General features: G+C 40.3%; 1 protein-coding gene across 6 annotated transcripts in view; it reads left to right on the top strand.

Moving 5' to 3' along the window:
- The window catches only part of rgs3a (regulator of G protein signaling 3a), a 131,223-nt gene that overhangs the window by 94,096 nt on the left and 10,179 nt on the right, over positions 1-26,948 (top strand). For all 6 annotated transcript variants that reach the window (XM_046374850.1, XM_046374851.1, XM_046374852.1 and 3 more), the window contains 2 exons: positions 3,447-4,436; positions 23,154-23,224. In XM_046374850.1, coding sequence (XP_046230806.1) covers positions 3,447-4,436; positions 23,154-23,224 — 1,061 coding nt within the window. The remainder of the gene's footprint in view (positions 1-3,446; positions 4,437-23,153; positions 23,225-26,948) is intronic.

The following is a 26,948-nucleotide window of genomic DNA, read 5'->3' as shown; positions in this document are numbered from 1 at the left end:
AGTAGATAATGAGGTAAATGTCATAATTGCACAATGCCTTGAAATTAACAAGTTTATGAATGTATTCTTTTCATATCTTTGGATGAGACGTGAGGACAGGCTTGAAAGACACAAGGGGTTAACTTTTGTGTGTTTGTGTTTCCGTGTGTGTGTGTGTGTGCATATTCACTGTGGAGAGCATGAGAAGGAACGAGTGTATCTGACAGGACAGGTGGCTCCATTGTGTCTCAAGACATATCTTCAACAGTCACGGGTTTACGTATCTAAGACGGGGAAAGAGATGGGGGTCAGCAAGGTTGAGAGAGGGAAAGAGAGACTGTCTGTTTACATCTCAGGCCTAAATATATGATGGATAAAAGAACAAATGGTTATCCCATGATGCTTCAAAACGTTCATACAAGCCTCATAAAACAAAAAAGTCATAATTTCTTTCTGATTGTAAGTCACTATTTTGACTTGGACCACCATGACCCAAGAAGGAGCAGGAAAAGGAAGGGCAGAAAGAGATGAAGACAGAAGCTTGACTTCCACTTTCCTCCTTTGGGTGCTTTTATGAAAGTGCATTTCATTCTAAAAATACCCCTCTTACACCCAGTGCATCAGTGAGAGGCCTTGATGTCTTGGTTGTAACACTACTGTGAAGCATTAAATAGGATCACAGGGAGGTTAAGAGGGACTTAGAGGAGAAAATGAGAGGTCTGGCAACCTTGAGGCAGTTGTGTATATCCATGAACATCAAGACAATTCAAGTTTATATTTGTAGCCCTGAGTCACTGCTCTTGTCTCAGAGGACATCACAGTGGCCACACTGGGGAAATGGTAAATGAAACCGACACCATCCAAACAAACAGGCACGCAAAAAGTCTGATAAACCTTTGATTGTGCTACTCACAGAGGGATTCCATATGAGGACAGAAAATAAAATAAACCAGGAGTTGCCATTTCTTTGTAACCGAGGACCAGTTTTTCAGCAATGCTCTATAGGAATTTGGAAATTACCAGAATAATAACCTTACTTGAAGTTTGAATTCCTCCTTCATTCATTTGCCCTCACACATGAGATATATAATCCCTCCAGTATCTTCTGGGTCCACTCAGGGGTCTCTTACTAGTTGGATGTGGTGAGAAAGCCAAAGGAGGGAGTCAAAGAGGCATATTTATCAGAGGCCAAAAACTCCTTAGCTGTCTTTTAATTTAAAGGCAGCAGGTCTTCCAGCTCCCTCCGAATGCCTGAGCTCCTTACTCTAAGGCTGAGCCAAGCCACCCTACAGAGGAAACACATTTTGGACGCCTTCATTCACAGCTCGTGACAATAGGTGTGGACTGCACTGGAGATCTATATCACCAATGCTGAGTTCCCCAGACCGGACACTGGACACTGTCCATGAAGGTCACATACAGAATCAGTGACAAGGAACAGGACTGGCAAAGCCCAGGATCCATTGATGCGAAACTTCATTGCAATGCAGACCTGCTAATATATCATACTTGCCATTATATTATGGCTGCTATGGACATCGCTGTTTGTATTTTGTGTGGCCTCATTTTAGCACCATGTGCAACAGGGCTGAGTACTAATTTCCTTTCTGTATTGAAGTATTAATTCTATGATAATATCGTGACATTTTCACTGAGATTTAATTTGGCTTACACATCCAAGCTTTGGAGGTAAAAGTTTGTAATGGATTATTAGTATATGAACGCAAAGAAAGGAAACTGTCTTAGAACTTCATCTTGAGGTTTTCCACAGACCAAATTACAAAAACATGAGGTCATTTTGTTGCAGAAAAACAGACAGACCTTAATTTCACAACTCAGTGTCCTCAGTGTCCTTTATCCAGACATATCATAATCAGACTGTGCCTTACCTGTGGACCATAGTTCACACCATTTTACCACATATCATACATATCACTACTTAACTTGTGCTTATAGACTCTACACTAAGAACAAAAGCACACATTTCTCTCACACACATTTTATACAGTATGGATAACCTTAGTTTAAGGGTTGTTTTTCTGAGCTGATCCTGAGTTAAAGTCTGAAAAATTCTTTGCAGAGTTCATGAATACAGGTCAAAAGTTTAGAAGCCAGTACAACCAGGGCAGAAGTATCTGGGGGAAACTTATTTGAGCTGCAAAATAAAGTACACAAACAGTTTTTGAAATATCATGAGAGCTGTGGGAGAGGAGGCAGCATTATCTCAAATTAGAACAGAGCATCTTGTGACTACAGCTTGTCATCATGGGTTAACTTGTCCAGTACAATGAGGCCCTTCACAAGACTTGCTGCAGACCTAAAGAAGGTCGAATTGATTTTACATGTTTAATACTTTTAAATACTTTTTAGTCATGCTTATTTTGTTTTGAGAGAAACATTGCATAGTTTCTGTAGGAAAAAATACTTTGTGCATAACTTTATAATCTTAAGTTGAGTTTAAAATACAGTTCCGTGAGTTTGAATGATGTTGGTCTACTCAAAATATATTTGTAATGATCCTCCCACTGAGGGCTCTGTAAGCTGGAAGAGGTCACAGCAGAATTAAAAACCGGCAGATATTGGGAAGCAGGTAATGCTGTGAAATTGCTCAAGGCAGGAGGTGAGGACAGACAGCACACTCTCTCTGTGTGTGTGGTGTTTGTGTTGTGTATACAGTATGTAAATAGAGTGAAGATAGATGGGTGAACATATGGGTGGTTGATGGTATACTTTGTAGCGATAATCATCTCAATTTCTGCAAGAGGCTTGGCTCGTTATTAGTAAGCCCTTACAATTGTTAAGTACTTAGTACCTGTTAGTCCCAACCAGTGCAGCAAGCTCCAGTGTAGTACCATGGCTATTGGAGCATGAGTGAGCAAAATAGCAATATATCACCATCACTGGCACTGATATTGCGATATGGCCTCCGGCAAATCAGCCTTTCGTCATTCTTATGAACAGAACTCATCACTGGGTACAGCAATTGCCTCTTGGACGCCTCATCGGGTCCGAGTTGAGATGCTAACATATCATAATTCAATAACGTTCGTGACATGCTTGTTAAACTTAGGTTCCTGGTTCAGGAAGTCTAGTTTTGTCCCCTTCTGTGGATCATGAAAAACTGTATGCTGTGATCAGTCATGGTTCAGTATGTTGCCCGTCTCCTGGGCAAGTCACGGCTGGACTATCATCACTTACGCTGACTGTGACCTTCTCAAAAGACATCAATGTTTTCTAGTCTGGTCCTGGCATTACATCTCGGTTACACCAACATCTAGCAAGATATTTCAAGACCGAATTCGATAACTGTAATGGAATCGTTGTGATAAGTGGATTTGCTCATGGAAATGAAGTAAATCTTGCTGCATTAAAGATGTCAGATTTATGTGTATATACAGTCCATTAATTGTCCAGACAGATTTAACTAACTCTTCTCCTCTTCTGTCTTTTTCTGTTCCCTTGTCCAGATGCTGGAGCCAAAGGTGGATGCACCTTCATGTGAGCTGGGTGGAGTAGGAGGAGATCGGGGAGGTGTGTGCCTCCACCTGCCCCCTCGCAACTCAGAAGGTGAGGAGAGCAGTCTGTACCCCTCCAGTCCCTCAGAGCCTCCAACACTAGGTAGTCCTCATCCCTCCGAGCCTCTCACCCCACTGGATGAGATCTACATGCCCCTTGGAGGTCTGATGGGGTCTGAGGAGCGACATAAGGTGCCTCCAACGCCACCTCCTTCCACTGAGGGGGAGGACTGCAAGAGTATGGAGGAAATGGAGATCTGGAGAGAGGGAAAGGATGGGGAGAGCAGGAGAGAGGAAGATGAAGAGGAAGAGGATGAGTTTAGGGCCAGCAGAAGGAGTCCAGGGAGTGAAGGAGAAGAGAAAGAAGAAGAAGACGAGGAGGAGGGGGAGAGAAATGAAGATGAAGTCAACCTAAACCTGGTGGTGTCAAACACAGATGAAGACAACGCTTCAGAGCCCCCTGACACTAATGCACCCCCATCCTCCTCTTCCTCCTCATTTGTCATCCCTGAGTTGCGCCTCGATCGCTCCTTTAGTGCCGATGCCCTTTCATCACCCAACACTGATGAGGAAGAGTACGATGAAGATGAAGACGAGGAGTCCGAAGAGGAAGACGATGAAGACGACAGTGACGATGCCTACCTGCAGCGTAGTGACAGCAAGCGTCGCAGCATGGTGGAGGGCGCCACCTGCGAGAAGCACGGAGGAGGCGGGCTGAGTGTGCAGAATTCCCTCCGCAGACGCACTCACAGCGAAGGGAGCCTCCTGCAAGATCCCCGCACGCCGTGTTTCACCTCCGACAACGCCATCAACTGCCTGGAGGTGGGGGGAGCGCACCACAAGGGAGGCTGGACACTTCCATCACCTAAAACCCTGAAGAAAGAGCTGACCAAGAATGGCGGCTCCATGCATCAACTGTGTATGCTGTTCTCTGGGAGGAAGGTAAGGAGATTCACACTGAAACAATAATATAAACTTAGTCATGCAGGAATTAAGTTATTAGAAATTGAACAAAAGCCAGCAGTTGCTGTGTTTATAAAACATTTTCTGTACTGCCATTTACCACAGAGCAAAAGGGTTTTGAAGGACCAAAGATAGTAGAACACACACACACCAGCACAAACACACACTAATACCATTTTTTTTTGTTTGTATTTCAGTTTTTCCTTTCAAACCTCACATACTGAGTAAATTGTACACTTCGGCTCTGTGCGTGTGAAGGGCACTAGAGTAATTGAATGGATCAGCCCAAAGTTTCTGTTCACTGGTTTCTGTAAAAAGGGTGACATCAAGTGGTAAAATAGAGCAAGTACATGAGAATCATATATTAATTTCAAACTTTTTTTTGTCTGAAATATTTAATACAAACTCCATCCACTACAAAATGCCACACATTTCTAAAGCAGTAGATATACTGCCAAGGTCTTGCAGCTAAGGTTTACCATGACAATCATGTGCCTTCATATAAAGTACATTTAACTAGCAGCAAAATTGTCTAATTACCTAATTGTACAACAATTAGTCACAAGGTTTACCTGGTTGTTGGTGGAGTGTGGAATATAGCAGATTCAGTTCAATCTCCAACCTCTTTAACAAAACTGCAGTCAATAAACAAACTGACCATATAACCAAGGCAACCCAAAACGTGGGCAGTCAAACGAAAAGTCATTATTAATCAGAGAAACAATACCAGCTAGTAATACCAACTGATTCATTTGTGCAACTTTTTTGAAAAAACACACACATTAACATCTTATATGACAGCATAAACTTTATGTTTACACACACATTGTTATTTTGTGTGCAGATTAATTCATATTTTAGTATATCAGATAACATGTTGTGTATTAAAAGTGCATTATTTTGTGATAAAGGCTTGGCCAGGTTTGCAGATTGTTTTTAAATATCATTTTAAATAGCATTTTGAATTGTAGTACACATAAGAGAATTTAGTTATTGTTCCCCATGCTACACATGAACACCAGAGGCTATATATGCAAATTAATAAATAATCAGGTCTGTATATTCTTTCAATATTGCAAAAAAAATTACTTTTCAACTTTTACTTAAAATGGATTTGTGCAGCAGGTATCGCATTAATTTCACTGTAGGTAGTAGTTGCTGTAGTTATCCAGCAGGGGGAAGCATGAAACAGAACCTCTTAGCCACATAAGTGTGCATCCTTGAGTATCTTTTCTCACTTCACATTGGCCAAGGTTATGTAATGCAACATTGTTCAAGAAATCTCAGTGTATCATTTTTCTTGATAACTCTGAAGTAATGTCTTTTGTAATTTCTCCAGAATTTTTTAAATTATTACACCTCAGCTGGAATGCAGGCAGGTCATCATCTCATGCAGTGATGTCTCCGAACAGCACTATTTATAGTATTTTGCACTTGCACATCTATTTCATCAGTATGCATCTGGCAATGGCTTATTTTCAAAAAGAAAAATGGAGGGAATATAAAAAAAAAACGGGGGGGGGGGGGGGGGAGAGAAAGAACATGACAATAATATCAAAACTGTATAGACATCTCAGAAACTTTATGATACAGAAATGACAGAAGTGATCAAGTGCTCACTCTGTCATTATAGAGTATCAGAAGCACTGCTTCTTTTTATCTGTCTCTCCTTCCACAAGTCTGTCAGCACACTCAGTAGCCTTAAATGGCAGTGTGTGTGAGCCGTGCGATGGAGGAATGCAGCACACAGGCCTGGAGCCTATTTGTCTTGGCAGATTCAAGGGTAATTTTACTACCTATTGGCGTCATGGACACTGTGCCTCAGAGGCTTGTGTTTCCATTATTTAAAATGATCTGTCAAATTCCCTCAATTCATAAATCTCGTGGCATCTCAAGGTGCAAAACATGAGCGTGTGTTGGTGTGCCTGTCCAACCTCTAACCAAGAGAATCCCACGGTGTCAAGTGAGATTAGTGATGTCGGCTCATGAACCTGCACGCACATACTGCTTTTATTTTCAAAGTTTTTTTTTTTTTTTTTTTTTTCAAGTTTTCAAAGCTCATCTTAATTATTATGTTGTTCCAGAAGTGAGAAATCTTGATGTAATCTGTTCTTACATCTTAGCTGTGTTGAAAGTTTGAAAAGTAAGGCTAAATGACAATGGAAATTCGTTAATGAGTAAAGATGGTTTTAATGGGGTTTTTCTGGAAAATTTGAAACAATTTTTAAGAATTTGTCCTGATTAACATTTTTTCTGGGCATATTTTAAACATTATGAGGGTTAATAGATAAGTTCATGGTCTAAAGCAGAAGGAGTCTTAGACCTCCAGAAAGCCCCCCCCTCCCCGGTGACTTTGTGTCTCTGGCTGTCTGTCACCTCTCTTTTCTCATGCCAGGCAGCGTTCACTTGCCATTCAACAAGCACCAACTCTGGTCCCGTCTTTCTTTCCGCTCTGCACCTTTTCCTCCCACTTGATGTCTTTAGTGGCAATCATCAGTGTGAGGAGAGCCAGAGACAGACAGAAAGCAGGTCAAGAGAAAAAAAATACCAGTTTAACTACCGCTTAAAGGAAGTTTTGTTATTCTACGTACTACTGACTGGAAAAAAAGTGATCTTTGCACCTGCTAAATCAAACCTGGTTTACATGTCACTTTACAAACTGGGTCTGATACAGGTAGCACATCAAAAGGTTAAGAACACGGGGCACTCAGTTGCCCCGACATTCAGCAGAATATCATTTCCATCTGCTTTTAATGGTCTGTGTATAACCTCTTGCGAATGACACAGAGACCATCATTGGCTAAATAGGAAATGAGATAGTAGAGCTTTGGCTGGATTATAAAGGTCAAAAAAGAACTTTTTGGTTCTACAGGCACCATAATAACACCATTAAAATGTTTAGGTAGTAAAACAAAAACTGGAAATTTCAAGGGATGAGAGAAATAATTCCACTGATATGTGTGCAGTTTATAGCCACAGTGGAACTTAAGAGAGTGAAAAATGGCAATTTCCATCACAAAGCAATGAGAGACATGCCATAAATAGCCATATGAAACTGAGCTGCTGTATGTTCTTTCCGATCAGACCATTAAATTAAACTCTCATCTCGCTGTCCAAAGGCTCAAATCCTCTCTCTTTTTTCCAGACGTCACACCATGTATCATCTTGTTTCAGTTTGTGAATGTGTTACATCCACACAGACGCTGTTGCAACACACACAAGTAAATCTGATCCCAGTGCTTTTGGCTTAAGCAGGCCAAACACTTTGTTTACGGCGTCTGAATGTTTGTTTGGACTCTGGATAAATATCGGCCGTCTTTGCGGACGTTGGGGTGGTGTGATTTTAACGTGTTTGCTGATCTTTGTGTGATGGCTTACATTCCTATGTTCCTTCAAGGTCACACACAAAGTGCAAAATGCGGACTTAAAATAGGTTAGCTTGCATTCATACTTGAGAACAGGTGAGCTAATGGGTGGTGCTGCTTATGCACACACACACACACACACACTCAGAAAGATAAGCAAAAGTTGGTATATTGGAAGAGACACCTGCAGATTCAATCAGAATGGTTGCAAAATTGGCCATCAAGGTACTTTATTGCTGAACTGACTTGCAGTTCTGAGGGGGAGTTTTGTTACCAAAAATGAGGAACAAAATGAAACAGAACTGTTCAGACTGAGGAACATTTGCTTCTGGCCTTTCTTCATCATTCTTACATCAAAACACAATTATTTTTGTGATGTAATTTAGATGTAAAAGCATTGGAAACACAAGTTCATTGAAAACTCGACACTGACAAACAGAGGGAGGTGAAATCTCTTGTTTGACTTGAACAACAAATCAATTTCATCACGCAATCAGGTAATATCCATTTCATTTTGCTGCACTGTGCACACAATCAGCTCATCTATTATTTATGTCTGAAACAGACCTGTAGGCTACTGCACAGCTAAATTAATGGTCTGATGTACATTAATTATTGCTGCTTCAACCTGGTCATAAGAGATGAATCAAACAGTGAAAATCAAAATAAATGATTCAGGTTAAAACAGGCTGAGCACTACAGGGTGATCTAACAGTGGGCAAACAGTGCACACAGCTTCAGCAAATCTAATTGATCACCTTTGGGACTAAATCCAGAAGATCAAACCTTTACAAACAGTATGTTGTCAAAAGTTTATTTTGGACTGACCTGTAGGAGTGGTTTTGTCTAAATTTGTCGGTTTTATGGGATATAACAAACTTAAAAAGCCAAAAATAAATACAATCATGTGAATGTGATAACATGTCATATATATATTTGTTTTACCCTGTAAAGATACCTTTTAGAATAGGATATAACAGTGCATGTTCCAATGTTCTCTGTCAGCGGAGTCTCAAGTGTTTCTGATTTCTAAATTTCCTGACATCGACACCGTAAACAGTTACAGGAACCGAAACATGCTTTTTTTATGCTCACGTAAAAAAATATTAGTAAACTTAGCGTACTGTTAAGTCATCTTTAAGTACCTCAGCTGCACATCCAGGCTCTCAGCAGTCTTTCCAGACAACTCTACTGGCACTGACCCATACCCCAATGAGCTTGTTTAGCCAATCTTAGCTCAGTGGTTATAGTATATGAGAGGCACAGCACTTGTTGATATCATTATGGACTGGGATGCGTACCTCACATGGGTCAGTGCATGTGACCGGAGCTAATAATAGCCTGTTTTTTTTAACTTTCTCTTTTTTTTTACTGAATTAACTGCAAAAGAGGTTCATGGAAACAGTTTAAAAATACTGGGAATTGATGATAGCCCATCTTGTCCTTTCAAGTGTTGTTTTGCTCAAACATGAAAATAGAAAGAGAGAAAAATAGTACCACAGGTAATTTGCCAAGGGCCGAGGTGTACATTGGACTCAGCACATATTCTGTGACAGCACTGTGACACACTGAATGGATACTTTTGTGGGCAACAAGAGGGTTTTCTCCAGTTTGAGGGTGCAGTAGGTGGCCTGGATCGAACAAAAGGTCTCTCAGGGTTCAAATCCATGTGAGACGTTGCCAGGCCCAATATGTCCAGTGGAATGTTCAGTGACTAACATGTAAATATTTACTGAGCAGATGGAACAAGCTTTCAGGACAGTCAACAAAGTGTACAATCCCCCAAATATCTCTAAATGAAAAAGTGAAAAACTGAATGTGATGTTTTTCAGTTTATGGTGTTTTACTTAACACAGTTTACAGTAAAATTTCACCCCAAACAGTGTATCTATCTATCTGGTCTGTCTGTCTGTCTGTAGGCCTGCAAACATTCAAGTCATACATTATGTACACAACCAAATGTTCCTTTCATATTTTCTTTCCAGTTCCATCAAACTCTCTCCATCCTTGTTATTTATCACCCTGTTGACAGTCTTGACACATTATAAGAAGTTATGGCACTGCAATCACACACACACACACACACACATTCAGATTTTGACTTTAACATTAGCTCTTCTTATTGCATAGTATAGGTATGAAATTGAACCTTTGCTACTCTTACCGTTGCTACTCCTTTTACATCTAGCATGGCAAATATGCAGTTTATTTGCAGTCAGCTTTGTGGACTGAAATGTCAATGTTCATCAGCTAATTTTACTATTGTTACTATTTTCATGTTTCCAACTTGTTTTAAAACTAGAGCCCACACTGAGGCTGTGAAGGGTGACTGAAAATGGAAGGAGTCATCTTTAGAAACCAAGCTCCTTTTTCGTCTTGCATAAGAGGCACTAGTCTGAGGATGCCACCCTCCACCTAGTGTTGCTACCATGTGTTTGTGGACCTTGTGGACAACCCTTGAGTTAGAGGTAGCAGATGACTGCTCGAAGGCTCATGTAGTCCATTTTGTCAAACAGCACTGCCTTAAGATGTTCAATTGCCTGAAAAAGGAATACCACAAAAGTTATTAACTTCAAACTTTCTGCATAATGACTAAAGGGGTTGAACTGCCCGTGCATGGAGTTGTATAACTCATCCCCTTCCACTTAATGCCACAGACCTATCAATCACCTCTCATGCATACATAATTTAATGCTAAAAGATGAGAAGCTGAAGGAAGTCATAATCCTCACCAGTTGATGGTTAGTGTAGAAGACAAGGACATAACGGAGCACCTTTATTTTTGTATTGCAGGGCAGAGCCTGTTAGCCCTGGTGTTACAGTCCAGTATTATACATAAAAACATGGCTACACTGTTCACTAACTGTTCTAACATAGTCCTGCTTGGATGCTTATTATAGAAAAACATATTTTTCACACAGGTTAGATTAATGAGTTTAACAAACATAATGCTGTCTCAAGTAACACGTTTCGACTGCGGTTGCAAAAAAAGACCAGGACAAAATACAATATTCTATAATAATAATATAATAACGATAGTAATAATAACAATAATATTTACAATATTATGTTCAGCTTTGGAAATAACACAGATAAACCCAGTGTTAAAGTCTGTCTAACACTTTTGGCTCTCAGGTTTTTTTTTTTTTGTTTGTTTTTTGCTGTAAAATCACACGACCCTCCAAGCTCTTTAGATACTGCGCACTGTTCTCACTAAAGCTCCATACACAACTCTTCAAAACATAAAGGAATCCAAAGTTTGACAGGCATATCATGCAGTATTACATTCGCTAAGCTATCATTGGACCACCGCTGGTTAGGGGAGTGGTTTGACCGCACTCATTTGTGTTAGTGTCTTGTTTGCATCCTGTTTACTAAATAAACACGCCTTTCTGAGATGGTGTTCTCTGACAGACTGAGACAAGCACATGAGATAGTCAGCCACACTGACAGGAAGGGGAAAATCCTTTGCCAGTTGAGCAACTGTGATAACAAATGATACTCTTCTGGGAGGAGCTTTCACTTTTGCTTAGTCTTGTTGGAGATATTTTATTGTGACTGTCAAATGAAAGATCTTCTCTTGGCTATGAAATTCATCACATCTAGTTGTCACTTTTATTTTTCGCTTTGGCAGGGAAGACCCTGCCAAAGTGAATGTGGTCAGATTTTCAAAATATGTTAAATGAACGTAACAGATGAATAGATGGTCAGTAACCATGAAATTGTTTGCTTTATTTCTGTAGTCTTGTATTGCCATTCATAGATTTCAGTTGATTTAAAATAACATGAAAAAGACACAAATCATCCAAAAACAAATGAAACCTTTATTATATGTCAAATAAACATTGAACCATAACTTGGTTTTAAAATCAAAGTGCTCATACTGGTTCAGAATCAAACATTTTTGCACAGCCCCTGTGGGATTATTTAAGATCGCTTCATCAAAAAGCAAATATACTTCTGCTGTTTTTCCTCCTGAAATTAAACCTTTCTGTCTTTTTGAACCTAGTAACTCTGTGTAACCTCTTGAGAATTCAAAGCTTCCCACACTAATGCCAGGGAAGCTCCCACATGGTATGTATCATTCTTTGTCAAAAACTGAAATAGTCAGCAGGCTCCACATGGATTTATATGCACCACAAAGACCAAGTCAGAATTCATCTAATTTATTTGTTAGCTGTTGTTGGCTGTTGATTACTGGGGGGGTTAATAAGCTACCTGGATAGTTACTGCTGTGAACTGTGTGTGAAGGACTGTGGGAACACTCCGTTCCCCTCCATTAACTATGATATTGCTGTAATACAACGTGGATCAGGAATATAATACTATCCTTTGAAACTGATTCGAAAAGATTATTTGTTTGTCTCCCATTTGAACAGAGGAACACAAACCAAATAGAACAAGTCAGACAATGAATGTCAGCACACAGAGATCTCTGGCCCAGTGCTTGTAACTCTATCCATATGGTAACAGATTGCTTGTATGCATGACACTTGTTAACAGTACTGATGAAAGTAGCGACAAGGTTACAGCAGGGGTTTTGTTCCTGATGAATGACACATATATAGGAGGACAATATAACATAACAACCTTACAATAGCTTACCAAATCCCAGAGATGGGGGGACAGGACAGTGTTTCAATAAGCGTTAGCTGGTTTGACAGAGCAATTAAAGATGATGACAATGAAAATGACTAATAGAATAAAGCAGAGCCACGTCACATGCAATGCAGGATTACACGGAGACCAACTTCAGGGAATATATGGCACTAAATATGAGCTATTTATCTTTGCTCAGTGACCTTTAAACTTAAATGCTGTTCTGGGATTTGATGATTGTTAGACGTGATGCCCTGATGTCATGGCACTTAGTAATTGGACCTGTGTCAGCAGACCCATGCTTTCCACCCACAGCAGTGCCCTACAGTGTATGCAGTAAGGTCATTAAGTGACAGGACTTTGGATGCTGCCACTGGCACAACAAAGTGCTCTCCTGGTGTTTGGATAATCCAAGAGAGGATCCAGAAGCCCCTTTGTTTTAAAGTTGTGTTTTGTGTATGTTTGAGTGGAGGTGTTTGCACTGCTTGTTGCCACAGCAGTATTTTATTGGGAATTGATTATGTAAATGCCCAGAGGTGGTTTCTCGCATTGACACGCACAAGCATAAACGCGCAAAAGCTTACGCTCCGTCTTTTGGATCACAAAATGCACTGCACTTTGAGCTCTGTGCTCCAGTTTAATCTTTGTGCAAGAAATAGATTAATACTACCACAAAAGTCAAGTCAGTTTCATTTTTATAGCACAATATTGCATATTGCAATTTGCCCCTGAAAGCGTTACAATCTGTGCAGCATACGACACCCTCTATCCTTAAACCCTCAATTCAGACAAAGAAAAACATTCCCCAAGAGGATGGATCCATCTCTCAGGACAGACAGACAGACATGCAATAACGATTCTGTAAAGGACACACAGCTAGAGACAAGCAATACTCAAATATCAAAATAGTGCAGTGGAAAATATTTCAACCATGACAAACTTTCATTAAATTATATTATTCAGTTGTATCATGGAATTAAAACTGTGTATGCACAAACCATCTGAAGTGCACAGACAGATGTGCACAAACCTGACCTGAACTTTCACTGTCCTATGGATCACACTCTCTGACATGCTCCCTCAAGCTGAACATAATGGTTATTATTTGATATAGCAATAATACTTAAGCAACCATTCTTTATTACAGTTCTAATGCAGTGTTCTGCTCATCAGAGAAGGAAATGCTCTTTATAGTCACTCAAAATGAAAAATTGGTGAAAATGTCTGGAACACTTAGTGAGATCAGTGTTTATAAATGCCGGCAGCACCTGCAGTCAACATTTGTACCTCTAAATGGTCATCGGAAGCTTTTTGGAAGAAAGTGTTGTCATTTGTGTAGGATTCACATCTTTTTGTCCAAGTCCCGATGTGTTCTGTCTCTGCCGTAAAAGCGGTACACGCAGTGAGATAACAAGAACATGGCGTACTTTATCTGCATGCCAGCTATGAGGTCCACATCAGCATGTAACCCCAGTTAGGTTTCAATTTTAGACACGTGCAACTGTGTAGCAGCAGATGCAAAAACACAAGACAGACAGACACACACACACACACACACACACACACACACACACACACACACACACAGAATCACTCACACTCCCCAGGAGGCAGGAGGCAGGAGTCAGGGTGAACAACGCTGGTGAGATGATGGGAGCACACATGCTGTCCTCACAGGATGGGAACAGGGTCAAGAGAACAGTCAGTGCTGGAGGTAGAGAAAAGAATATCAAAGTTCACTACTTGATGTTAAACATAAGGTGTGCATTATGAGATAAAACATTTTATTAAATTTAACACCCTTTTATATGCCTGACTCTGGAGTTTGCACAAGCCGCCTTAGGGTTTCTGCTGTTGGCCATTTCCTGCCTTGGATACAGCTGTTATATGTGCCACATTTAATCATACAGCACTATCACAGCACTGGTCCTCAGGTAATCTACTATAAAACCAAGTCTGTCTCTTGCATGGCATTTATTTTACTTTCTCACAATAAATAGAATAAATAGCAATAGCAGGGTAGAAAAATTTGACATTTTTTGGGGCTCCAGCTTCACTTGAAAACAAACAAACAAACAAAGAAGCAAACCCACAGGGAACAGGTGTTTAATCTTGTCTGTCACTCCACAAATAGAGGCTAACATCAAAGTCACATATCCCATGACTGCTATGCGTTGTTCACTTCCACTGGAAGGTGAAGCACGCTCTTTACAAGAGTGTGAGTGTGTGACCCACATCATTCCCTGACTTCCACAGTCGGAATCTCACTCGCAGCGTTCCTGCCTTCCTTCCCACCTGCCATACATTTCTTTCTCACATGCCCCTTTCTTAGAAATCATTTTGCTTGTGTGGAAACCAGCCATTTCTTTTAGAATTCACACATCTAATAATAAGCTAATTATTGGCATTTAGTAGCACCTGCACATCACGAACATCACATGAAAAATCTTACCTCTTCATGTAGATGTTACAATTAACTTTCTCAATGTGTTGCCACATAGAGCTGCATGTGGCAGACTTTTCAGCAGCATTTGTAGGATTAGGAATCAATCCCATGTTGCAGGGTCAGTGTGATAATGTGATGGATGTCACCCAGATAAATGTTCAATAAAAGTAGTGCATTTGCAGTGACGCAATGATTAGTCAGTACACTAAAAAGACTTAACCTTTCTAAACCGTGAATAACAATAATGACCAATTGACCATGAGTGAAGGAAATGTATCTCGATCACAACAGAGTTACAATAAATGCATTGTGTAAGCATATGAAATCCAATTTGACCACCGCAATAGTTATTTATTCGGAGACAGCGATACATTACAGTAATAGCTGTACAAACAATGGCTATGCAGCTGTAATAATGAAGCTGCAATATTTGGAATGTGCAAAGAACCCCCAAACTCATTTTTTAAGCACAATGAAACCAATCATGCTCAGCCAGAAGACTGTCTGATTGTACAATGGCAGCATTTTATTTTACTAGAACTGTTAAACATAGTAGCAAGAGAGATGGGGGAGTTATAAGACAGGTCCTTAGACATTTCCATGCGCCTGGAGTCCTTAAAGTGGATTTGATATCCAGAAATAACTTCCATGTGATAATTGACCTGAGGTGCATGTGTCACTAATAGTTTCTTACTGTTACTGCCTCATTTCAAGTGAAACTCCATCATCTTTGCTAATTGCCTTATGAGAGTGTCTGTCAGAGGGGAAACCCCGGATGGGGAATTGTCTTAATGGTGCTCCTATTGGCCAGCCTGTGCAAAACTGACAGCTTTGGAAGGAATTGGGAGACTCCCACCATTAAAATTCCAAGCAGAAGGGTCATCTGCTGGCAAGAAAATGTCAACGACATTTTAATAGATAGCACCAGTTCCAGGACTGAGTAACCTGACAGCTTCTCAGCGCAGCTTGTAGAAGTGACACTGTAACAAGCATTGTTCATTAACATCCTGTGACATTGGAAGTCCTTATGCAGGATGCATCCATCTCCTGAGCAGTGCTGAATAACAGGAGGCAGTGGAGAATCAGATAAAGCACAACACACACACACACACATCTCTTTGTGTTAAAATCACATGCAGACACACATACACAAAGCAGACAATGCATCTTTTGGATCTACTTTCATGATGTAATTTAAATGGGAATGAGTCGGTGTGCTGTCTGTAGGTCACTGAGTTCACATATCACTGAATATTGCGGTTGTGCTCTAAATTGTGCTGCACGGCATGTGTGTGTTTTCTGTGTGAGTGTGTGCTACCAGCTGCCATTCAATTACACAAGCTCAAACGCAAACATAGACAATCATAATCATGCCTTGGCTACAACCGCAAGTTTATTTTACCCCAAAATTTCCTTTTATTTGTTAGGAAGTTGGAAAAATATTTCCTGTGACATAAATTGAAACAATGAAGTAAAAAAAAAAAGAAACCCTAACAAAGCACGGCATTAAAGCAGTTATGTAATTATACATCAGAGGAAACAAGACGCAAAACACATGAGGAATGTTTTCTCATGGCTTTTATAAACCAGAGAAAGGACTCTGAGAAAATACTGACAGTATATCTTAATGAATACATTTTGTAAAGCGTAATCATAGCCTTATTAAAAATTCTCATAATCATTCACACTACCCCATTGAGTTCAGCATGTGCTTCTCTCTGATATCTCTCCCATTTTTCTTTGTTTAAACATCAGTTTGTACCTTTGTTAAATCTCTTTTTTTTTCCGTTATGTTGTTGTATTTTCTGCCTCTGACAAAGGCTTCATTGTTGCCTTCCCCTCGGAGAGAGAGAACGAGAGAGAGAGAGAGAGAGAGAGACCCCAGTCTTCTTTTTCTTTTATTTTCTTTCAACTTTCTGGCCAAGCTCTGCGAGGCAGTCAGAAATAGCTGCGATTGTCATCTAAAAAAACAAGCTGTGTCCTGTTATTTGCTTGGCTTTCTAATATCAGGAGAACAAGAGCTATAATAGACCTTTAGAACTGCATAATAAAGCTCATCATTTCTGGGACCATATTTTTTGGTAGGATCACATTTCCTCAGGGCCTGTGTTTCTTAGGCCTCTCACACTCACTCCTGGAGGGCAAAAGTACAAGGTCTAAAAATACTATGACTTCAGAGTACAACTTGGAAATTAGCTATACTTTTGTCATGGAGTAGCTCAGATTTGAGTTTGACTGACAGCCCTCAGAGCCACGATACTGTATGACTTATAGCTTGTATTTTCTCTCGGTTGTTAAAATGTTCAGTCAACATGTCCAAAAAGTTTTTAGTGTTCAGTATCTTGCACTTTTTAACCAAGACAGCTATTAATTGTTTAATGAGATTCTTTGGCTCTGTTATTGGTCCATTCTCATAGTCGTGCATAACCACAATTTTGTAAATGAAGCCATCATCCAAAGTCAGTCAAAAAGTGTTTTGTCCACCTGTTGGAAGCTTGTTAAGGCAGCTGCGTGGCTCTCTTGCGCCTCAGGTACATAAGAGCAATTTTCTGGTTTATGTTAATCTAATCTAGTTTTCTAGATTATGACATGCGTATACTTTCTCACACCAAAAATGTGTCACTCTGCCAGTTTTGGGCCACTGAGGAGAAGTGTTACAAACACAGGCCTTAAACTGATTCCCCTTCATCTCTTAGTTGTTACATAAAACAGTCTGCTCTGTTGGATGCTACAGCCTAATGGTTAACATGTGTCTCACACTCTCGCACATAACAGCAAGTGATAACTGACTGTGATTCACATTTAATCTTGTGCCAAACTAACTTACTGATCTCCTATTCGTTGTTGGATTGTTGAAAATAAAGGCAGAGGTTTAAGAGAACACAGTGTGAACTGTTTTCCTGTACACCAAACATCATCCAGCGAATTAAAACCGGTGCAGTCTGTCGGTAAATCACATGGAGACGCTGATGGGAATAATTTCACATCCAGATAAACATGTGACTGTGGTTAAGTCTGTGGCGCACTCATTTTCCTTTTTTTGGTAATAGAAAATGAAAGTGGTTACAAACAGACGAGCCTTATCCAACAAATTTTGTCACAAATCTTACTTTCTAAAATGGTATTATGAACATGAGGTTTCATTCACGTTTAACCACATTAATCCCAGTTTGCACAGTTCCAGGTCCATTGCAAGCTCAGTGCACATCACTGCCAAAGAATTATGCCAGACCTTGTGTAAATATCTAATATTTCACTTGAGCGGTACATTAGAAGATGTAGTTGCGACGTTTACAAAACTTGACAGCATTTATTTTCTTTTTTTAGTCACCTTTTGAAAAATAAATGCAACCGCTCACAGTCAGCTCAGTGTTCACATGTGTCTGTTGTGAGAATTTATTCTTGAGGAGACTACAGCAGTTTCCATATCAAAGCTTTATCAGCATCAGAGCTGCTTTAAATCAAAGGCAGACGTGGGATCGTTATGCCAGGTTGGATGACGTAAAAAGGGTATGACACACACGCAGAGCAGAGCCACACAATGTCAGGAAGCTCGGGTCTAACGTAGCACCAATCCAAGGCTGCGCTAAATGGAGTGGGAGATTGTCTGGGTCCCCATAACATAGTTCAGACGCCAGCTTGTCAATTTGTTTTTAAATAAAAGAAAAAAAACGGGGCAATGAAAAGGAAGGAAGCAGCCCGAGGGAGTTCTGATGAAGGAAAGCAGCAGAGCTCGAACTGGTGGGAGGAAGTTTAAACACACAAAGAGCGAGATTCATTTCTCCACATCTGGGGTTTTAGATTGTTGGAGTCTTTGGGAGTCTGGGTCGACCGGGTCAGGAATGTTTCAGAGCTGTGTTGAGAATATTGTTCCTACAGTGTTTGTTAGTGTAGAGCACAACTGAAGAGCGTACAGTTTGTTGAGACAAAGGCAGACGGTTTTGCCTCGTCCTATCAGGGAACAGCAGCCCATTGGTGTTCCAAACTCAAAACCTGCTCGACTTTGACGAAATAGACGTGTTTCCAGGCCATGTGCATATGTGTCTATACACGTTTTCCTTAAGGTTTTGAACTCACTGAAACGTGTTTGCCCATATGATTGCCTTAACACGTGCGTGCATTTATAGGTATGTAGGACTTTAAAATTGGCTGCAAAGACATGTGTGCAACACATATGCTGCCAGGTTAAAACTTTATCTGTGCATCTGCACAGCCATCCAGCAACCCTTAACACCGTGTCAGCATCTGTATCCCATGCCTCAGGCGATATTGTCGTGTGGTCTTTGGCAGATTCTGTGTTTTCTTACTGTCTTCAGTGAGGCATGTGTGCAGTCATTCTCACACAAACACACACACATACAAACACACGCCAGGGTTATTTTTAGAAGAGACTCAGGCTTTTTATGCTCCACCGGCCATTTTCCAGGCAGTCCATGTGTGTGTTTGTGTTGTGTGTCTGAGTCTCTGTTGTGTGTGGGGTCTTGCTGCCAGAAAGAACACAAAAATAAAGTCAAACATAGAAACGTCAGAATAAACCTGTAATGCATTATTTTTGCACAAAACTACTCATCTGTACACCACCATCTAAGACACCTTTGTTTATAGCTCATGGAGTCTGATTCGTCAAAAGCTACTAATACTAATAAATAATTTGGTATTTAGAAAATGAGTTTCATGTGACTCGAAACAATTCTGTTTTACATTCAGCCCCTAATGCCCTGAGTGCCCTGTTAGAAACTGGTATGCACTTTCAGTTCAGGCAAGAAGTGATAATTTGAAGCCCATAATAACGTCTGTCACACAGGACTTAATCACTGTGCTCCTGTAGATTTCACCCTCACTAAAAATGGGAATTAAAAGGAAGCTAGAGGACCATTTTGATTCTTGAAGACACTTCTTCCTTTTAACCAACTTCCCACTGACACGATGGAGTCATGTATCTTGATTTGCGATTCTGCTGTCAGGCGTAGACAGAAGGTCATCGGTCCATCAGGTCCCAGAAAATATCTTGGTTCATTATGTGTCTTTGGCCAGAGCTTTCTCATTGCTTCAGCTTGTTCTTTTAATACCTCTGTAGATGCTGTCAGTAGTGTGTGTGTGTTTATGTGCCGCATGCTTTGCATTATGATTCTAAAAAGGTGTCCAATTAACCACTTGCTGCTGCTAGTTGTAACAAGAAGGCAGACACATTTCACCATGTGTGTATCCATGTGAATCTCATCAAGCTGGAACATAGTATTCTAGTGCGAATGAGCATCCAGTCCTTACACGCAGGCCACTAGAAGAACAAAGGCTGACCCCACAAGTGGACGATCTGCCTCTGATCTCCAGTGGCTACGTGGCATAATTTGTTCTCCTGATACGCCTCCATAACCCTGTCATGAGGGTGCTATATCAGTACACATGCTTCTGGAGAGGGCAAAGTTTGTGTTGCTTTCCAACTGTTTTCTGTGGTTTCAGGGGAAAGCCTGGCTCACGGCTCCATAGGGACTGGGACTCCCCTCCCCTGTACTGATTAGATTTTTAGTCTCTCATGACAATGCCTTAATCCCAGTTCACACAACCTAGTATGGCTTCTGCCTGTAGCTGTTTTTGGAATGATTTTTGATCATTGATGATTTTTTTTTTACATCTAGAAGTGGGGAAAATATATCAGATATTTTACTTTACTGCCAGAATATATCATCTGGCCTTTAGTGCTGTAGATATAAGAAGAGCTTGTGCAGTTTTCTGAACTCAAAATAGAAGTCTGTTATTGACTTAATGCCTCTACCTCTACCAACCAGCAATAACAGACCTGTTACACACACATTGTACAGTCTGACAGGTCTTTGTACCCATCAGACAGCAACTCTAAAAATATTTTGTTCTTGCTCTTAGCTTGCACTTATTTTTAGGCAGCTCCTACATAACACACACTCATTCACCTTTCACGGCCAACTGTGACTTTAGTCAGGAAGCACTGAGTGCATCAGTGCACACTTCCTATAATGAGTTATTAAAGAGAAAGAAGTGAGTAATGCCCTGCGGTCATTCAGGATAACTCAAGCAAATCCGTTTACAGACACAAAAAATTATCAGATAGTTGTTGTCACTGAAATAGGAGGAATCAGAGGATCTTTCAGTAAAGATGCTACAGTCATCAGTATGAAAAATGAGCTGAGGTCAAGGAGCAGTTAACACAATGTACTCACCCACATCCGCACTGGACAAGGTCTAATTTACAACCCTGGTGTGAACAGTTTCTGTGCTGTGCTGCTGACTTGTACCAGGAGTGAAATATCAATTTCTTTTAGCATCTTTAAAAGCTGTAATAACGCAGTGTTTTTCAAAACTTTATAACTTGAAAGATAATTTCAAAATCTGTTTATAATTTCCCCTAGGACCAATAATAATTTTCAGGATGATGACTTTCAGGCTTTTACAGTAAGAGAAGGGTTTCCATAAGTCAGTTATCATTTGTCAGGTCCTTCACCCTCCAACTTGAAAACAAATTTAATGCTGGTCAGAGAACTAACATCCACAAACACCAGGCTTTTGTCATTCATGTAAATTGGTCACATCAGCATTAACTCTGACTGCACGGCAGGCAGGGGTATGTATCGCCTCCTGCTCTGATTGGCTTTAACATTACATTAGACCTGGACAGCATCTAAGATGGTCATCAGGTCATCAACATCACACACACACACACACACACACATATATATATAGTATTGCTATATAGCATGCTACTTTATGTCGTAATTTCATTCCCGTGGGGTTGTTTCGTGATCTTTGCAGCTGTTCAGCAGGTCCAACAACAATGCAAAAATCGTAACAGGATATGGCAGCTGGTTTAAGTAGGGTGGCTCAGCATGGATGGGGTGAATAATACAGGAAATGTTAGCTTATTGGCCTTCGCCCTATTGTTTAAATACATTAAACCCACAAATACACATCACTGTGTTTGTATTATTATATTAGTGAAGACCCTCACTGATGTGATGTGTTTGTAGCCACTATAACTTTCACAACTGCGACTACACTACGTGACTAGCCTTAACCTGTACTCCAAATTTGAACCTTAAAGGAGTATTTCAACATTATGAGAAATACAAAATTAAGAACATTTACATATTAGGCTACAGCCAATTGCACGCTGCATAAGAGCAAATATTTTATTGTGTATTTCTCAAAATGTAATGCAGTTCATTTAAAGCTTTCTTCTTTTGACTCAACAGTCATACCATCTGTAAGCTTGAAGGGTGACAGTGAAAGGTTTGTAGCTTTGTTACTGATGGAGAACAACAGCTGTGGACGGCTTGAACTTTCCAATGGTCAAAAGTGTTAATGGCCGAAAAAAATCTGTGAAGAAAATAAATAGCATGTCCCTACTGGCTGAGGTTTCACATAGGAATTCCTTTTGAAATAAATGAAATCAAGCTGCTGTTTTGCCTTGATGGCCAACTTTAACAACCACAACAACCACAGGGGGTGAGTGTTTTTGGTGAGTGTCACTTTAACCCCAAATAAACACCTTGAAGAAGTGAAGGCCAGCCAGTAGTGTCCTTGATTTGCCAAAAAGGTCCTCAGTGTGAAGGATGAAACTCAAATTGGGTCCCACGAAGACTGAAAACACGCACACCATGTGTTACCAGCTGTGGCCAGTATCAAGCTCACATTCAGCTGTGTGTTCCTGTAATACAATGGCTCATTATTTAGAGCCTCACACACACACACATACAATGGGGCAGGTTCAAGCCATCAGATTAGTGGAGATTGACCCCTTCCCCACCCTGAGGCAACTTCCCTTTTTCTTTTAACCAATCAAAGTGGTGGGTTGGCAGAAAGTGTAATGTGAAACCAGGGGTCTTGGCTCAACACTTCAGATCTAGGGCACAGTTGGAGGCCAACAGAAACAACAGCCGTAGTCTTTCACACTCTCTCACTCACAGAATTCCCTTAATTTGTCCTATCCAGACACATACTGTTTACAAATATCTGCTGCATGTTCACAGTCAGACACATTCAGATTTATTCAGCAAGACGCAGACACACACGTCTTTTGTCTTGAGGGATTTACACTGTGGACTGCTGCTATGGATTAATCATTTTGTTGGCTAGCTGTGTCTGTTACGGACTGGACAAGTCTCAGTCAAGCCTAACTGGACACACCGGAGGACTCTGCTAGCTTTCTGGACAGCTTAGTTAAAGCTAGCTGCCGGGTGTGCATGAGGCCACAGGGCCCTCTCTCTGTGTGGAGGGTGGATGATGCAGTGTCTCCCCTTCTTCTTCTCCCCTCAGCTGAGCTCCGGATCCCCCTGTAGCTGCGAGGTCGGGCCCGAAGGGACAAAGAAGAAGAAATCCAAGAACCTGTAAGTACTCAAACCTTAAATGAGTCCATTTGTTCTGTATTTCCTTTCAGTTCGACTGTCTGCTCATTTTGAAAGTTTTGTTTCTCTGAGTATGGGTTGTAACCTGTGACAAGATCGCACCATTGTGTCTGAGAAACAATGCTTTGACTCATTTTAAATAATGAGAAGGAGGAGGAATAAGAACCATCAGCCATCAGCCTTTTATTTTCATGCTAATTTGATCAACTTGTGTATCCAGTCAATGGGTAACATTTTCACACCCTGCCTTAAAAGCCATTTTTCCAGCCTTTCATTGGGTCCAAACTAATGGTGAATGATAATGACGTGTTTCAGCACATGGGGGGTTAATTGAGACTCATCTCACAATGTGTTAGTATGGGTGCGATTAGATTAGTGGATTGAGGATGGTTTCAGCCGTGTTTACGGTCTGTGCAACATGTGCACATGTTCACATATTTACTTTAGGCTTAAGGTTACAGTGAAAGTTAGCAATAATCATTTAATTCTGATCATCATATTATTAATGAAGTGGTAAATGATGTGTGTGCTGCTGAGGAGTGTGGGACCATATGTGTGTCTCACATTCTCAGTGGTGTGAGAAGCAAAGTGTGTCTGTGTGTGTGAGTGAGTGACAAGTGTTTGTTTGTGTGTGTCGACACCTAAGGGATTCATCAGCTGTCGATTGAGCTTTATTCACGCTCCTGTTCATCAAGATGAAAGCACATTTCACGCCGGACAATAAAACTCCTCACACTGGCTGTCCTCGGCCCTGATAGCTGCCCGTTTTTCTGCACAAGCTGTGTTTTTATGTTGTTTAGCTAACAGAGCAGATTAAGTGATTAAGATTCCACAGCCCTTTTCCTTGAGTCCAGATTGTGTTGCCCTTCTTTTTGTCAGCAGTTGGAAACAGCTTCAGGCCTGTTTTATTGTGTTAATAAAACAGACGCTTCATTGATTTTTAGGGATACAAAATGTGTTTACTTTTAATTTACTTTTTAAATATAGAATGTGTGACTGCCCCTTTGCAGAAACCGACAAAGGCATATGGCGTTTTCACTGAGTTGTGATCAGTTTAGGACATGACATTACAATAAATTGTGCTTTGTTTTCATTATAGTAACATCAAACAAGATTTCTTAGGTTGATTCATCACATGTCATAGCACTGTAGCACTGAATAATCATTTGGGTCTATTTATCTTCAAACATTACACAGAATGAAGAGTGAGGTAGTAATGACTCATTGTGTAATGTGTACCTGACAATTTCAGTCATGGCCACACAGTAACATGGCTTGACAGCATTTGTTGACAGAGGTTATAGTGACAACAGTGATTTGCCAACATTAGCAAATTTGCATCACTATGTTAGCTCATCCAATACTACACAGCAGCACATGGATAGAAACAAGTACAGGTAAATACAGAAAGGTAAAAGAAAATCCTTACAAGTATCTAAACAATGAGAATAGAATGAACAGCAAGAGAAACATAAAAGAGCATTTCATTCAGAATTAAAAAGGAAGAGTATTCATACAGTACCTGCAACCAGGGTTGTACTGGTATTGCAACACTGTGCCAAGCAAAGTGACAAAGTGGTGTGATTCTTAGCATCAGTGTATACTGTATGTCTATGTGGTGTCTGTGCAGAGCTGTAACACAGATGAAGGCTGCATGGAAAAAACGTTTTGTCTTCCGTATGCCCATCAGTGAGAGCAATGCCCTTCTGTCATCATTAGTCAATGTAATGAGGATAACTCACAAAACCCTCTGAGCATGGCTGAAATGTGTTTACACACTCGTCATCTTGTCATCTGCCGCCTGTACTTACGTTTTCTGTTTCCATTAATTTCTCAGTGTCATGAGCCTGTTATGATTTACGAATGATTTTTCATTGTCCAGTGGTTGAGACCCATTTTCAACCACTTTTCATTGTGCCACAGCATTAATCTACTTAGTGATATGAAGTCTAACCAATAAACTCACCCCCAGAACAATATATTTCCGTGTAACTCAGAGGAATACAAATGCAATATGTTGCTGCTATAGATAAATAATTTCCCTTGAGATGTTGGAGATTGATATTTAACATATATATAGAGTCACTTGTTACATTTTTACACATTTTCTTACTTCTTACTTTCCTCACAGCTGTTTTCCTGAAATTGTCCACATTATCTCTGCCTCCCCCCCCCCCCCCCCTCCATTGTCACCTTTTGTTTTAACTCGGTCCAGGTGTTGTCCTTCCCCAAGCAATGGGCCCTTGCACTCCCTACACTCCCCTTTTCCCCATCTGGTGGCTCCCAACAAGCAGCAATAAAGCTATAAAACTGCAGCACATCAGCTCACTAGAGTAGTATGTGCAGAAACACAAGCTTGCTGTCAGATTGATCTAAGTGTAAGTAAAATGATGCATACCCACAGGCAATGCTTTTCATTTTTCCTACATAACAAACGTACCAATGCCTCAGCTTGAGCTCATAAAGGCAGGAAATACAGACAGATGGAGAGGGCAAAACCCGGAAAGCCTGTGAAGTGTTTGTTACAGACACAACAGAAATTGGCATCTGTTTGTTTGATGTATGTATGAATGATTGTACTTTACATAGTGAAGACATATTCTTCTTGTTATTGATAGGGTTTTGTTTTTAGCAGCATCATACTGATTCTGTGCCATCCTCAGTAGCTGCTGGCAGGAAAATAATTGATATCACCCTAGTTCTGCTGCCAGCGTGAATACAAGGCCTTTTTGTCTGCTATGAAAGTTGGACATATATATGTAAAAACTCTTGAAGTTAAGGTTAACTGGACTTTCTGAAACTGAGACATTTTCATCTCCTAATAAAAAGTATATGGCAACGAAAAAGCAACTGGACCTTGAGGTAAGGACATCACGTAGGGCTCCATACCGGTTGGTAAATCTAATTAGGCTTCATGGATGAGTGTCATATCACTTCAAGAGCAAAACAGAAATCGACCTGACTTTGAGTTAAGACTATTTATGCACAAAAACCCACCTTGTTTCTCTCAGATTTTGAGCATTTGTTAAAATGCATGCAGTATGACACATCTACATCATGTAGAGTTGATCAAGTAGTTGTCTGTGGCCTGTGCAAAGTTGTTCTTATTAGCAGAAGCTGTACATCTCTGTACACATCCCAAACATGTTTAACGGGTGACATGTTTGGTGATTACGCAGGCCATGCAAGAAATGGAATGTTTTCAGCTTCCTGGAATTGTGTGCAGATAACTGAGACATGGGACCGTGCATTATTTCTTTTATTTCCTTTGTTATGTAGAGGGAGCTATGCACAAACACACAACACTTATATACACACAATGAACAACAGAAATTACATCCACGTAACTCAATGCCTTTATTTTGTCTTGTCTCATTACGCAAAAGGAGACTACTGCCAGGCAACTACCATGTTTACATTCATTCATTCATTCTTTCGTAGACAACAGTGGTCACCGTGAGTAGGCGGAAATGCCTTTGCTAGCTTATTAGTACTGCGAACTGAGAAGACTATAAAGTCTTTCTTCACCCCTTGACACACAACCACTAATCAAGCATTAACAAATCTAGCTAAGTTTGTGATCTCATTTTTAAAATATGTTTAAAGCCAGTTAGACATTGTATTAAAAAGAACATGGGCCATATTAAGAGGACATTTTAAGTTGTTGACTGTAGTTATCTGATTGTATTCTTCCATATAAGGAGTT

The sequence above is a fragment of the Scatophagus argus genome, chromosome 20, assembly GCF_020382885.2.
Source record: "Scatophagus argus isolate fScaArg1 chromosome 20, fScaArg1.pri, whole genome shotgun sequence".
NCBI classification, from domain to species: domain Eukaryota; kingdom Metazoa; phylum Chordata; class Actinopteri; family Scatophagidae; genus Scatophagus; species Scatophagus argus.
Note: the sequence above shows the minus strand (reverse complement) of the source record. Positions and strands in the feature narration are given on the sequence as shown.